The sequence below is a fragment of the Thamnophis sirtalis genome, unplaced genomic scaffold, assembly GCF_051295495.1.
Source record: "Thamnophis sirtalis isolate CommonGarterSnake01/CBP01778 unplaced genomic scaffold, rThaSir2_p1.2 scaffold_2, whole genome shotgun sequence".
NCBI classification, from domain to species: Eukaryota; Metazoa; Chordata; class Lepidosauria; order Squamata; family Natricidae; genus Thamnophis; species Thamnophis sirtalis.
The window spans coordinates 47,798,014-47,813,143 of NW_028261382.1; the positions used below are offsets into that span (position 1 = coordinate 47,798,014).

At 48.1% G+C, this 15,130-nt stretch overlaps 1 protein-coding gene across 1 annotated transcript; it reads right to left on the reverse strand.

Moving 5' to 3' along the window:
* Nucleotides 1-1,599: 1,599 nt before the first annotated feature.
* LOC106550558 (cystatin-like) lies at nt 1,600-13,420 on the reverse strand. The gene is made up of 3 exons (XM_087705338.1): nt 13,107-13,420; nt 11,420-11,548; nt 1,600-2,673 (listed from the first exon to the last, which is right to left on the reverse strand). The coding sequence occupies exons 1-3, from the start codon at nt 13,329-13,331 to the stop codon at nt 2,596-2,598; spliced, it is 432 nt and encodes a 143-aa protein (XP_087561464.1). The 5' UTR covers nt 13,332-13,420; the 3' UTR covers nt 1,600-2,595.
* Between the last annotated feature and the right edge of the window lie 1,710 nt (nt 13,421-15,130).

Below are 15,130 nucleotides of genomic sequence, written 5' to 3' on the forward strand. Positions count from 1 at the left end.
ATCTCTTTCCTTCCTTCCTCTCTCCCCGCTTTCAGTGTATCGCCCCTCCTTCATTCCTCCCTCCCTCCCCTTTCCCTGCCTTTCAATCTATCTCCCTTCCTTCTTTCCTTCCTTCCTTTTCTTTCTCCTTCCCTCCCTTCTCCTTTCCCTGCCTTTCAATGTATCTCCTTCCTTCCTCCATTTTTCCTGTCTTCCTTCCTTCTTTTCTTCCCTACCTTTCAATCTATCTCCCCTTCCTTCCTTCTTTCCTTCCTCCCCTTCTCCCTTTCCCTGCCTTTCAATGTATCTCCCACCTTCCTCCATTTTTCCTGTCTTCCTTCCTTCCCTACCTTTCAATCTATCTCCATTCCTTCTTTCCTTCCTTCCTTTTCAATTTATCTCTCCTTCCTTCATTCCTTTTTTCTTCCCTCCCTTCCCCTGCCTTTCAATGTATCCCCTTCCTTCCTTCCTCCCTTTCCCTGCCCTTCATTGTATCTCCTCCCTCCCTCCATTTTTCCTTCCTTCCCACCCTACCTTTCAATCTATCTCCCCTTCTTTCTCCTTCCCTCCCCTCTCCATTTCCCTGCCTTTCAATGTAACCTTCCTCCTGCCTTCCTCCATTTTTCCTGTCTTCCTTCTTTCCTTCCCTACCTATCAGTCTATCTCCCCTTCCTCCCTTTCTTTCTCCTTCCCTCCCTTCTACCTTTCAATCCCTTTCTATGTATCTCCTTCCTTCCTTCCTTCAGCATCTGGCAGCTGTTGCAGTTCCCACCAAGGATGCTTCAGGGGTCTCTGATGGCCTCTCTGGACTACTGCAATGCGCTCTACAAGGGGCAGCCCTTGAAAAGCATTTGGAGACTTCAGCTCGTCCAGAATGCAGCCGCGCAAGAATGTGGGTGCACCTCGTAACCCACGTTACACCTATCCTCCGCGAGCTGCACTGGTTACCGATTGGTCTCCGGATACGCTTCAAGGTGCTAGTCGTCACTTATAAAGCCCTTCATGGTATTGGACCTGGGTACTTGAGAGACTGCCTGCTGCCAATTACCTCCCAAAGATCCGTTAGATCTCACAGATTAGGCCTCCTCTGGGTTCCATCTACCAGCCAATGTCATCTGGCCACTACCCGGGGGAGGGCCTTCTCTGTGGCAGCGCCGGCCCTTTGGAACGAACTCCCCGCAGAGATTCGGACCCTCACCTCTCTCCAGGCCTTCCGAAAAGCTGTTAAAACCTGGCTGTGTCGGCAGGCCTGGGGTCGATGAGTTCCCTTCCCCTCTCGAATCGTGTGGCTGTTGGTTGTTTTTAAATGCCCTGTACTTTTTGTACTTTTTGTGTTTTTTCCCTTCCCCCTCCTTGGGTTTGTGCGCCGCCCTGAGTCCCGCTGGGAATAGGGCGGCATATAAATAAAATGAACCTCGAACTTGAACCTCTCTCCTCCCAGGTGGGACACTCATGGGTTAAAAAAGACCACATGGACTGCATAGCCCAGGGAAGACCCCTATTCTTCCCACACACTCTTGACAAAGCAAAATCTTTCTTGGACAAGCCATTGTGCCATTGTGCTGTGGGTGTCAAAACCTGGAGATTGGAGAGGATTTGGACAAGAAAAGGACACAAGCATCATGCTGATAACTTTATTAAGATTAATTAACAACCGACTCACTAGAGAACACAAAATACAGCAAACAAAGCTAGAGAAAAGAAGGGGAAACTGAGGAAGAAGAAAAGACACCCACCCACCCCGACACGTATGTGTGTGTGTGTGTGTACCATATTTTTTGGAGTATAAGCCGCACCAGAGTATAAGATGGACCAAGATTTTGAAGAGGCAATTAAAAAACAAAAACATTTTTGCACTCTGCAGATACTGTGAAAACGGGCCTGGTTTTTCTTCTTCTTCTTCAAAAAAGGGCATAAATAATCTTTAGGGGGCTTATAGAGTGCTCCTCGGAGGGTGGGAGGGCCAAAAACAAGCAAAAAATAGCCAATTTTCGTGAAAACGGGCCCAGTTTTTGTCCAAAAAAAAAAAAAAAGGTATGCATAGCCTTTAGAACAGTGTTTCTCAACCTTGGCAACTTGAAGATGTCCGGACTTCAACTCCCAGAATTCCCCAGCCAGCGAATTCGCTGGCTGGGGAATTCTGGGAGTTGAAGTCCAGACATCTTCAGTTGCCAAGGTTGAGAAACACTACTTTAGGAGCTTATAGAGTGCTCCTGGGGGCTGGGGGGGCAAAATTGAGCAAAAAAACGGCCTGAAAGCCTCCTAAAGGCAATGCAGGGCCCTTTTGGTGAAGGGGGCGGGGTTTCAGGAGGCCAAAAAATATATATGCTGTATTCAGTATATAAGACGCACCCAGATTTTCAGCCTCTTTTTTGAGGGAAATGGGTGCGTCTTATGCTCCGGAAAATATGGTATATCTACACACCCACATACACTGCATGTCGTGAAAATGTGAACTGGGGCTTAAGACTTTTTACTCGTGATTTGGGAAAGGTCATACATGACAGAAAAAGCAACGCTTCCTGTAAATTCAGCTTGTGATCCCAGATGTTTTTTGACCGCTGGACACACTGGCCCATGCTGGGTCATCTCGTAAGTCCATCCCAGCTGTGCAGATTAGTTACACCTCATCTTTGTCATCTCGGTCTGTTTCAGCCAAGGGCGGGACCAGATTTCAAAGTGGCAAGTTACTTCCTAAAAGAGAATAAAGGGAGGGGGGGAGAAGGGACACCCAATTAATCAGTGCTTGTGTCATTTTTTTGGGGGGGGGGGTTATATAAATTATCAATGGAAATAACAACTTGTGAGTCAGTGTTGAAATGATGCTCTCTGAGCTTGGTGGTTTTCTTGTAGACGGTTCACGACCCAACTAGGGATCATCACAGGAGGAGGGAGGAGGAGGAGGAGGAGGAGGAGGAGGAGGAGGAGGAGGAGGAGGAGGAGGAGGAGGAGAGGAGGAGAAGAAGAAGAAGAATGTGGGGTCCTTAGTGCTCTCTGAGCTTGGTGGGTTTCTTGCAGACATTTCGTGACCCAACTAGGGATCATCATCGGAGGAGGAGGAGGAGGAGGAGGAGGAGGAGGAGGAGGAGGAGGAGGAGGAGGAGGAGGAGAAGGAGAAGGAGAATGTGGGGTCCTTAGTGCTCTCTGAGCTTGGTGGGTTTCTTGCAGACATTTCATGACCCAACTAGGAAACATCATCGGAGGAGGAGGAGGAGGAGGAGAAGGAGGAGAAGAAGAGGAAGAGGAGGAGGAGGATGAGAAGGAGAAGGAGAAGGAGAAGAAGGAGGAGGAGGAGGGGAGGAGGAGGAATGTGGGGTCCTTAGTGCTCTCTGAGCTTGGTGGATTTCTTGCAGACATTTCATGACCCAACTAGGGAACATCATCATCATCAGAGGAGGAGGAGGAGGAGGAGGAGAAGAGGAGGAGGAGAAAAAGAAGAGGAGGAGGAGGAGGAGGAGGAATGTGGGGTCCTTAGTGCTCTCTGAGCTTGGTGGATTTCATGCAGACATTTCGTGACCCAACTAGAGATCATCATCATCGGAGGAGGAGGAGGAGGAGGAGAAGGAGAAGAAGAAGAAGGAGAAGAAGAAGAGGAGGAGGAGAAGGAGAAGAGGAGGAGGAGGAGGAGGAGGAATGTGGGGTCCTTAATGCTCTCTGAGCTTGGTGGGTTTCTTGCAGACATTTCATGACCCAACTAGGGAACATCATCAGAGTTAGAATGGAGGGGAGTTTGTGGAAGAGGAGGAGGAGGAGGAAGAGGAGGAGGAGGAAGAGGAGGACGGTTGGGGTCCTTGATGCTCTCTGCACTTGGTTTTCTTGTAGACATTTCACGACCTAACTTGGTAATATCATCAGTGCTAGAAGGGAGTAGGGCTTGTTCTCTGTTTATATACAGGTAGTCCCGACTTACAACATTTAGTGACAGCCTCAAAGCTACGAAAAAGCAAATTAAGTTTTTCACACTTATGACCGCTGCAGCATCCCCATGTTCAAACGATTCGGACGCTTGGCAACTGACTCACATTTATGACGGGGGCAGGGTCCCAGGGTCAGGTGTTCTCCTTTTGCGACCCTCTGACAAGCAAAGCCTGTGGGGAAGCCAGATTCACTTTAACAACCGGGTGACTAATTTAAGAACTGCGGTGATCACTTAACAAACGTGGCAAGAAAAGCTGTAAAACGGGGCAAAAGTTCACTTAAATGTCTCACTCAGCAACAGAAATGTTGGTCTCAATTGTGGTCGTAAGCCAAGGACTGCCTATACAGTGGCTTACCCTGTTGGCGGGCATTGATAAACACCTTCTCTAGCACTGAAGATGTTACCTAGTTGGGTCGCGAAATGCCTACAAGAAAACAACCAAGCTCTGAGAGCACCAAGGACCCCCACAGTCTTTTCCTCCTCCTCTCTACAAACCCCCTTTCTCTTCTAGCACTGAAGATGTTACCTAGTTGGGTCATGAGACGTCTGCAAGAAAACAACTTAACTAAGGGAGCATCAAGGACCCCATAGATAGTATATAAAAATCTGTTCATATTAATGGAAACAAATTAAATGCGAAACTTGGTACAAACCCTCTATAATCAAAGGATTTAGCCTGCCTTTCTTAATATGGAGTCCTGGCAGAGTGGACTACAGGTCCCATCTCCCCGAGTCACCAAACCACCCATCCAATCAACCGGAGGTTGTGGGCCCTGCATCACTGGAGGCTTTCAAGAAGAGATTTGGTGGGCAATCCTTTGTCTGAGATGGTCTAGGGCAGGTTTCTCAACCTTGACAACTTGAAGATGTCTGGACTTCAACTCCCAGAATTCCCCAGCCAGCGAATGCTGGCTGGGAATTCTGGGAGTTGAAGTCCAGACATCTTCAAGTTGCCAAGGTTGAGAAACACTGGTCTCGGGTCTCCTCCGTGGAGCAGGGGGTTGGACTACATGGACCTCCGAGGTCTCCTCCAACTCTATATAATCTATATTACAATTAATATATTCTATATTATTAACAATAAGAGAACATTAAGAAAACTAAGATCATGGCATCTGGCCCCCTCAATTCCTGGCGAATAGCTGGGGAAGAAATGGAGGGAGGGACAGATTTTACTTTCTTGAGCTCCAGGATCACCACAGATGGGGATCTACAGCCAAGGAGTTGAAGAGCCGAGGTGGCGCAGTGGTTAGAGTCCAGTACTGCAGGCCACTTCAGCTGACTGCTAACTGCAGTTCGGCGGTTCAAATCTCACCGGCTCAAGGTTGACTCAGCCTTCCATCCTTCCGAGGTGGGTAAAATGAGGACCCAGAGTGTGGGGGCGATATGCTGACTCTGTAAACCGCTTAGAGAGGGCTGAAAGCCCTATGAAGCGGTATATAAGTCGAACTGCTATTGCTAAAGAATTAAAAGAGGCTTGCTCCTGGGGAGGAAAGCGATTGTCAGCTTCTGCTTTGCTATCGCTTCAGCTGCCATGAAACGGGGAGGGAGGGCATGGTATTTGGGAGGGGTTACTCATTGTGCTGGTGGAAGGTTCTGGAGTTCATCGACTGATCGGACTGCGCATGCGTGGGTGTTTCCGCCAGGTCTAACGGCACTGACATTCCATCTTCGTGATGCCTTTTGAAGTTATCTTGCACCTGACATTTAGAAGACTTATGATTGGGCTGGGACTGTGATGCCAAGGGGTGGGGAATGGGCTATTCTATATATCAACTGCTTTCGCGCCTAATTATTCAGACTTCGCTATGCATTGCCTTTTAACCATTTTTAATTAGTAAAAGTACATTTGATTTCTACGCATGGAGTCTCATGGTCTTACTTTCTAATTAACTAATGGAGAGGAGCTGACAGCGATGGCAAATCTAGGCAGCATCCTAAAAAGCAGAGACATCACCCTGCCAATCAAAAGTGTGTCTAGTCAAGGCGATGGTTTTCCCAGTTGAAACGGATGGCTGTGAAGGTTGGAGCATAAGGAAGGCTGAAGAATGGCGGCCTTTGAACTCTGGTGCTGGAGAAGACTCCTGCATTGAGTCCCTTGGACTGCAAGGCCATCCAACTGGTCAGTCCGAGAAGAGATCTATCCTGACTGCTCTTTAGAAGGCCGGATCCTGAAGAGGAAACTCAAAGACTTTGGCCACCTAAGGAGAAGAAGAAGGACTCCCTGGAGAAGAGCCTCATTATGGGAACAATGGAGGGCAAAAGAAGAAGAAGGGGACGGCAGAGAAGGAGGGGGCTGGATGGAGTCCCCGAAGCAGTCAGCCTGAGCTTCAATGGACTCCAGAGGATGGTAGAGGACAGGAAGGCCTGGAGGAACGTGGTCCATGGGGTCGCGATGGGTCAGACACAACTTCACAACAACAACAACATATTAAGTATGAAGGAAGCTGTAGCCTCAAATACCAAGAGAGACTAGATATCTGTCTTCAAAAAAAAAGGAAGAGGAGGAAAATGCAGGAAATGTATCAGCTGCCAGCTGGATGTTTTATTGGGCAAGAGCCTCAAACATATGATGTTGTGAAGCAATCTTCTTTCTTAGCCCTTGATCGGAATGCGGTCGTTAGCGAGAGGAGTCAGCCTCTGAATTTCAGCCCAGCATTTGACAAAGTTGCTCATCCCATCTTCCTTTGAGACACGGGAAGTTCTGGGCAGCTGAGACACCCATAATTCCCTGAGCGACCCCCACTCGAAAAAGATCCTCCAGTATAATACGAGGCAATGGAATGAGGTTGCGTGCATGATTTCAATATCTAGAACATTTTGTTCTAAATGATGGAATAACAACTGGAGTGGAACAATTGATGTGTAATGATGCTATCTATATGAACCCAATACCTAGAACAGTGTTTCTCAACCTTGGCGACTTTAAGTCCTGTGGACTTCAACTCACCAGAATCCCCCAGCCAGCTGTGCTGGCTGGGGGATTCTGGGAGTTGAAGTCCACAGGACTTAAAGTCGCCAAGGTTGAGAAACACTGACCTAGAATATTTTGTGTAAAATGAAGGAATAACAATCATAGTGGAAAAATGATAATAATGTATTTATTCAATGGATAATTTGTGATTTGATATACAATTGTAAGTGGCGAGAATGGAGATGCACAAAAACCTGTAACCAAACGGCACGCTATGTGAAACAGTTGCAGGTTGTATGTTTTATATGTTTTGTTTGTCTTTTAAAAAAAAATTAAAAAAAATATTTAAAAAAAGGGCCTCCAAACTGGCTTAATTAAGTTGGAAAGAAGAACACAGCAAGGACAAGATCTTTGGATCTGCGCATCTTAATAGTTTTATTAATGAGTTAGATACAGGTAAAAGGTACCCCTTGCACGTGTGCTAGTCGTTCCCGACTCTAGGGGGCAGTGCTCCTCTCCGTTTCAAAGCCCAAGAGCCAGCGCTGTCCAAAGACGTCTCCGTGGTCATGTGGCCAGCATGACTCAACACCAAAGGCGCACGGAACGCTGTTCCCTTCCCACCAAAGGTGGTTCTATTTTTCTACTTGCATTTTTGTACGTGCTTTCGAACGGCTAGGTTGGCAAAAGCTGGGACAAGCAACGGGAGCTCATTCCATTATGCGGCACTAGGGATTTGAACTGCCGACCTTTCTGATCGACAAGCTCAGTGTCTTAGCCCCTGAGAAATCATATAAGGTTACGAAAGCAGAGGTTGGACAGAAATCTCTTTTTCACATCTCTGCTGTTTTTGGTTGCCGAAGTGACCCGACAATTGCGCGATAGACATATGTGTGATGACAAATAGCGCCGATTAAAACGTGACGTCAAATTTGCGCCGATAAATTTGCGCCGACAAAAGTGCGATGACAAGCGTGGCATGACATAACCGCGAACGTCAAAAGCGCGCCGACAACACCGCGGCGCTATTACCGCGATGTCAAAAGCGCGCCGACAACAGCGCGCCGACAGAAGCGCGATTTAACTTAAGTAAGGTTTAGGGTTAGGTTTAGGGTTAGGTTTAGGGTAGGTTTAGCGTTAGGTTTAGGGTTATTTTTAGGGTTATGTTACAGCGCGCTTCTGTCGCGCACTGTTGTCGCACGGTTTTGACGGTGTGGTTTTGTCACCGCGCTTTAGTCACACACGCTTTAGTTTAGTCTACCGCGGTTTTGTGGTGGAACCGATGACAAGCACAATAAAATCGAAAAAATTACTGTTACTGTTTGATTAGCGAATTAGTTCAATGTGACCGCACACCATTTAAAAACTCAGCAGTAAAAATTTATTATGTCACTAAATAATTTGAATTAATTTAGGGTTAGGGTTAGAGTTAGGGTGAGTTGCACATATTATTGTTTTCCTTTCTGTGACTTAGTAATATCCATGGCTTCAGTATAAATAAAACGTGTTATTCAACTGGTGTGTGCTGACTGCATATAATGTACGTTATAACGTACGTATATGCGTCCCACTATGTTAAAGGCCCAGCACACTCACTGGGCTGTCTATAGTTTGTTGATGACACGGTTTTGTCGGCGCGCATTTGTCCGTCGCGCTATTGTCGAAAACCAATTAGCGATTTTGACGGCGCTAATTTCTCCGTCGCGGTTTTGTCGGCGCGCATATGTCTATCGCGCATTTGTCGGTGAACCGGTTGCCGAGACACACGCAGAGGTTTATAATTAGTGGCAGCCTAAGAGGAAGAATGGGGATAGACAATGTCTCAGGTGACCTTATTTGCATGGTTTTGAGATGAGTGGCAGGCTAGTCACTCGGTTGGAAAAAGGCCCCACCTTCTTCCCTGACGGAGGATGAGTAATCTTTAAATGCAGAAAGACCAACTTGTGACATTCTTTGCCTCTGACTGCCAGGTGTCTACACCCGGCTTTATTTTGACAGTCGAGTAACCAATAAAACAGATCCATCCGGAGTTGTTCGGCTCCACCCTGGACCTCACAGCTGAAGCTCGTTACTCAGTGGCCAAAATATTTGTGGAAGTGGCCCATTGTGTGGTGGAGGCCTTTCCCAAATCCAGCAGCTGTGGTGGGATAATGGTCTGGCTGCCCCTGAGAGTCATTAATCAGAATAGAGCTGGAAGGGACCTCAGAGGTCTTCTAGTCCAGCCCCCTGCTCAAGCAGGAGAACCTATGTCATTTCAGACAAGGGTCTATCCAGCCTCTTCTTAAAAACCTCCAGTGTTGAAGCACCCACAGCTTCTGGTGGCAAGCTGTTCCACTGGTTAATTGTTCTCACTGTCAGGACATTTCTCCTTAGTTCTAGATGGCTTCTCTCCTGGATTAGTTTCCATCCATTGTTAATTGTCCTGCCTTCTGCTGCTTTGGAGAACAGGTTGACCCCCCCTTTCTTTGTGGCAGCCCCTCAAATACTGGAAGACTGCTATCATGTCCCCCCTAGTCCTTCCTGGCCAGACCCGAATCCTGCAACTGTTCTTCGTATGTTTTAGTCTCCAGGCCTTTAATCCTCTTAGTTGCTCTTCTCTGAACTTTTTCCAAAGTCTCAACATCTTTTTCTAAGGTGGGGACCAAAACTGGATGCAGCATTCCAGGTGTGGCCTCATTAAGGCTTTATAAAGTGATAATAATACTTGGTGTTATTTTGATTCTGTGCCTCTGTTTATGCAACCCAGGATTGCATTACTTTTCTTGGCGGCTGCTGCTGTAAAGCACTGGCTCATATTTAAGTGATCCTCCACTGGGACTCCAAGGTTACTCACAGTTACTGTTTTGGAGCCAGGATTTGCCTAATCTCTACTCTAAAATCCCTTTGGGTTTTTTCCGGCCAAGACTCACAGAAAACCACATTGCCCGAAAACCATAGAGATCCAAAGAGGCTGAATTCGCACGACATAATCAATCTTGGAGATAACTTTAATGCCTCTTCTAATTTACCAAACCCCTAAGAATATCTGTCCCCATTAATCCTGTCCAGCTGCCAAGATAAACGCTGGAATTTTGCCATAAAGACCATAAACCAGTGTTTCTCAACCTTGGCAACTTGAAGATGTCCGGACTTCAACTCCCAGAATTCCCCAGCCAGCATTCGCTGGCTGGGGAATTCTGGGAGTTGAAGTCCAGACATCTTCAAGTTGCCAAGGTTGAGAAACATTGCCATAAACTCATCATTTGGGGAGGGGGGTCATCATTCAGTTCCCATGGAAACTGGATCAGTTCAAAACTCTGGTGCCCCGACAGTTGTGGGGAAGATTCTCTGCCTTCACACAACTCCCTTGGCCCACCACTGACCCATTTGCTTAGCCTGGGGGGCAGAAGATGGAGCCATAAGCTACTCAGAACTCCCTGGTTTTGCTAGGAAATCACAGAGCACCTGGGGGGGGGGGGGAACTTTTAGAGATTGAGGGGCCAAACTGCGACCCCAAACCCACTTATTTATCGCAAAGTGCCAACCCGGCCATTTAACCTGAATAATGAGGTTTTACTCCCTAAAATAATGATAAGCAAGGCATAACTAATTGTTCTAAGGAAAATGTGATCATTCCACTTTTATGCCCCTTCATTCCCCCCCATTTGAATTATTACGTTTAGCAACAATAAAAAAGAAAAACTTTTGTAATATCATTTCTTTTTCCCCCCTTCTCTTTCCCCCTCCTTCGTCTCTTTCACTCATCTCCGTTTCTCTGTTTCTCTTTTTCCCTCCTTCTCTCTTTCCCTCATCTCCCCCTCTCTCTGTTTCTGTGTCTCTCTTTCTCTTTCCCTCGCTCTTTGTCTCTCTCTCTTTCCCCATCTTTCCCTCCTCCTTTTTCCCTCCCTCTTTCTCCCTCTTCCCCCTTCTCTTTCCCTGCCTCTCTCTCTTTATCTCCCCCCATTTCTCTGTGTATTTCTCTTTACCTCCCTCCCTCTTTCTCTCTCCCTCCTTTCTCTCTTTCCCTGCCTCTCTCTCTTTCCCTTCCTCCCTCTCTCTTTCCCTCATCTCCCCCTCTCTGTTTCTGTGTTTCTCTCTCTTTCCTTCCCTCTTTCTGTCTCTCTCTCTTTCTCCTTCTCTTCTCCTCCCCCTTTCCCTTCCTCCCTCTTTCTCTGTCTCTCTCTTCCCCCCTTTCTCTCACTTTCCCTGCCTCTCTCTCTTCCCCTTCCTCTCTCTCTCTTTCCCTTCCTCCCTCTCTCTCTTTCTTTTTAGTCCCACATTTTTTTTGTTTCCATGCAAACGACTGTGAGAAATGCAATGGAGCTGGGCCGACGGTGCGCCCGCCCACAGAATGGGCTCTGCGTGCCACCTCTGGCACCCGTGCCATAGGGTCATAAGGGGGAAAAATATTCCTAACCCAATTAGCCTGTTATGTGATGCTGTGTGGACAGCCCCCCCCCCAAGCTCCCAATTCTCATTCCTTACAGCTCACCCTTGTTTTAAACTGAAGCCATCCGTGAAAAGAATTTAAATCCGTTTTGTTTTTACAGCCGGACCTGCTGACCTCAAACAAGGTGGCTTTAGTCCATTAAATGTCAAGGACATAATCAGATTTTGGCATTGGCTCTCACCTCCTGCTGAGCCCTCGGAGGGAGTTCACAGTTCTGGATCTCTTTGTACATCTTCCGGTTGCCAACGGCCTTCCTGCAATCCGTTTTTGCCAACTTCATCGTCAGATAATATTTCGCCCCTGCGACCACCTGGATTTAAATGAAGGAAAACCAGTAATGTGACCTTAAAGTGAATTACAGGGGGGGGGACCCAGAACAGGCTCAGCAGCATAGATAGATAGCAACCCGGGAAGTAGTCTATAGCTAGAGAGGAACAACAACAGAATAATAACAGAATAACAGACTTGGAAGGTACCTTGGAGGTCATCTGGCCCAGCCCCCTGCTCAAACAGGAGACCCTGCTCTCCTCCTCTACAGAATAAATAATAAAATTGGAAGGGACCTTGGAGGTCTTCTAGTCCAGCCAGTTGCTCAAACAGGAGACCCTGCTCTCCTCTTTAGAATAATAGAATTGGAAGGGACCTTGGAGGTCATCTAGCCCAGCTCCCTGCTTAAACAGGAGACCCTCCTCTCCTCCTCTCCAGAATAATAGAATTGGAAGGGACCTTGGAGGTCTTCTAGTCCAGCCAGTTGCTCAAACAGGAGACCCTCCTCTCCTCCTCTACAGAATAATAGAATTGGAAGGGACCTTGGAGGTCATCTAGTCCAATTTAGCACGGTTGTTAAGTGAATCCGGCTTCCTCCACTGACTTTGCTTGTCCGAAAGTCGCAAAAGGGGGGAAATCACATGACCCCGGGACAGGCAACCGTCATAAATACGAGTCAGTTGTCAAGTGTCTGAATTTCGATCACGTGATCCCAGGGAGGCTGCAAAGGTCGTAAGTGTGGAACCGCCCCCCAAATTCCCTTCCATTGGTTCTACAGCACCAATTCCCTTCCACTATACCTACAGCCCCCCAATTCCCTTCCATTGGACCTACAGCCCCCCAATTCTTTCCAATTGGACCTAAGCCCCCCCATTCCCTTCCATTGGACCTACAGCCCCCCAATTATTTCCCATTGGACCTAAGCCCCCCAATTCTTTCCCATTGGACCTAAGCCCCCCAATTCTTTTCCATTGGACCTACAGCTCCCCAATTCCTTTCCACTGTACCTACAGCCCCCCAATTCTTTCCCATTGGACCTAAGTCCCCCAATTCCCTTCCATTGGACTTAAGACCCCCAATTCTTTCCCATTGGACCTACAGCCCCCCAATTCCCTTCCACTGTACCTACAAGCCCCCCAATTCTTTCCCATTTTACCGACAGCAACCAATTCCCTTCCACTGTACCTACAGCCCCCCCCCCAATTCTTTCCCATTGGACCTACAGCCCCCAAATTCTTTCCCATTGGACCTACAGCCCCCAAATTCTTTCCCATTGGACCTACAGCCCCCCAATTCCCTTCCGTTGGACCTACAGCCCCCCAATTCTTTCCCATTGGACCTACAGCACTCCAATTCATTCCCATTGGACCTATAGCCCCCCAATTCCCTTCCACTGTACCTACAAGCCCCCAATTCTTTCCCATTGGACCTACAGCCCCCCAATTCCCTTCCACTGTACCTACAAGCCCCCAATTCTTTCCCATTGTACCTAGAGCCCCCCAATTCTTTCCCATTCAACCTACAGTGCCTTGGCTATTCCAAAAAAACCCAAGGAGGCTTTTCCTCCCCCCTCCATTACCCCCCCCCCCACACACACACACCTGGGACTGCGCGTCCTCCAAGAGCAACTCCTTGAAATAGTTGCCGTTTGTGCTGCGCGCGTTGTATTCTTCCACGGCGAAGGTGGCGGCTTGCCGCACCTCCGGACTCGTGACGGATATGCGGGAAAGACCCCCGGGGATCATCGCCGGGACCCCCGGTAGCAGCAGCAGGAGGGCGCAGAGCAGGCAGAGAGGAGCCGGGATCGACAGCTGGCCGTGCATCATGGGGCTGGGAGTCTCAAGAAAGGAAGCAGTGCGAGCAAGCCCAACCGTCGCTCTGAAGGGAAGTCCTTGCAGGCGCCCTAGATACGCTCCAGCTGGAGGTGGGACCGGGACCCGCCCACCTGCGCGGAGGCCGCGCCCCTTCCCGACAAGCCCCGCCCGGCGGCTGAGCCTTCTCCGCTGCCTCGGGGCCCGCCGAGGAGTTCGATCGGACTGTAGCTGGAAGGGACCTTGGAGGTCTTCTAGTCCAACCCCCTGCTCAAACAGGAGACCCTTATTTCCTTCTCCTCCATTCTCCTTCAGAATAGAATGGGGAGGGATCTTGGAGGTCATCTAGTCCAGCCCCCTGCTCAAATAATAGACCCTGCCCTCCTTCTCTTCAGAATAATAGAATGGGGAGGGACCTTGGAGGTTTTCTAGTCTAACCCCCTGCTCAAACAGGAGACCCTTAGTTCCTTCTCCTCCATAATAGAATGGGGAGGGACCTTGGAGGTCATCTAGCCCAACCCCCTGCTCAAACAGGAGACCCTTAGTTCCTTCTCCTCCATAATAGAATGGGGAGGGACCTTGGAGGTCTTCTAGTCCAACCCCCTGCTCAAACAGGGGACCCTTAGTTCCTTCTCCAGAATAGAATGGGGAGGGACCTTGGAGGTCTTCTAGTCCAGCCCCCTGCTCAAATAATAGACCCTGCTCTCCTTCTCTTCAGAATAATAGAATTGGAAGGGGCCTTGGAGGTCTTCTAGTCCAACCCCCTGCTCAAAAAAGACCCCTTTTTCCTTCTCCTCCATTCTCCTTCAGAATAGAATGGGGAGGGACCTTGGAGGTCTTCTAGTCCAGCCCCCTTCATCAAATAGGACACCCTGCTCTCCTCTTCAGAATAATAGAATTGGAAGGGACCTTGGAGGTCATCTAGTCCATACCCCTGCTCAAACAGGAGACCCTTATTTCCTTCTCCTCCATTCTCCTTCAGAATAGAATGGGGAGCGACCTTGGAGGTCTTCTAGTCCTGCCCCCCTTCCTCAAATAAGAGACCCTGTTCTCCTTCTCTTCAGAATAATGGAGTTGGAAGGGAGGTTGGAGGTCATCTAGTCCAACCCCCTGCTCAAACAGGAGACCCTTAGTTCCTTCTTCTCCATTCTCCTTCAGAATAGAATTGGATAGTCTTCTAGTCCAGCCCCCTGCTCAAACAGGAGACCCTGCTCTCCTCCTCTTCCTCAGAATGATCAAGATAGAAAGGACGTTATAAGCATAACATATACCAGTATTCCTGGACACAGTATTCCAAGTGTGGCCTTACCAAGGCCTTATAAAGTGGTATTAACCCTTCACATGATCTTGATTTCTATCCCTGTTTATGCAGCCTAGAACTGTGTTGGCTTTTTTGGCAGCTGCTGCACACGGCTGGCTCCTATTTAAATGGTCATCCATTAGGATTCCAAGATCCCTCTCCCAGTTATTCTGTACTATTTAGAATTGAATGAGCTGGAAGGGACCTTGGAGGTCTTCTAGTCCAGACCCCTTTCTCAAGCAGGAGAACCTAAACCATTTCAGATAAGTGGCTGCCTGGGGAATCTCTGAAAATAGCTGAGGAACGAAGGAAGCAAAACCGGAGGGAGAAAGATATACCCAATTGTACTATTTAGAGAATAGCTAGGAGAGATAAGAATGCCTTCTTAAATCAACAGTGCAAAGAAATAGAAAACAATAGAATAGCAATAGCACTTAGACTTATGTATCGCTTCTTAGTCTTTTCCAGACCTCTCTAAGCGGTTTATAGAGTCAGCCTCTTGCCCCCAACAATC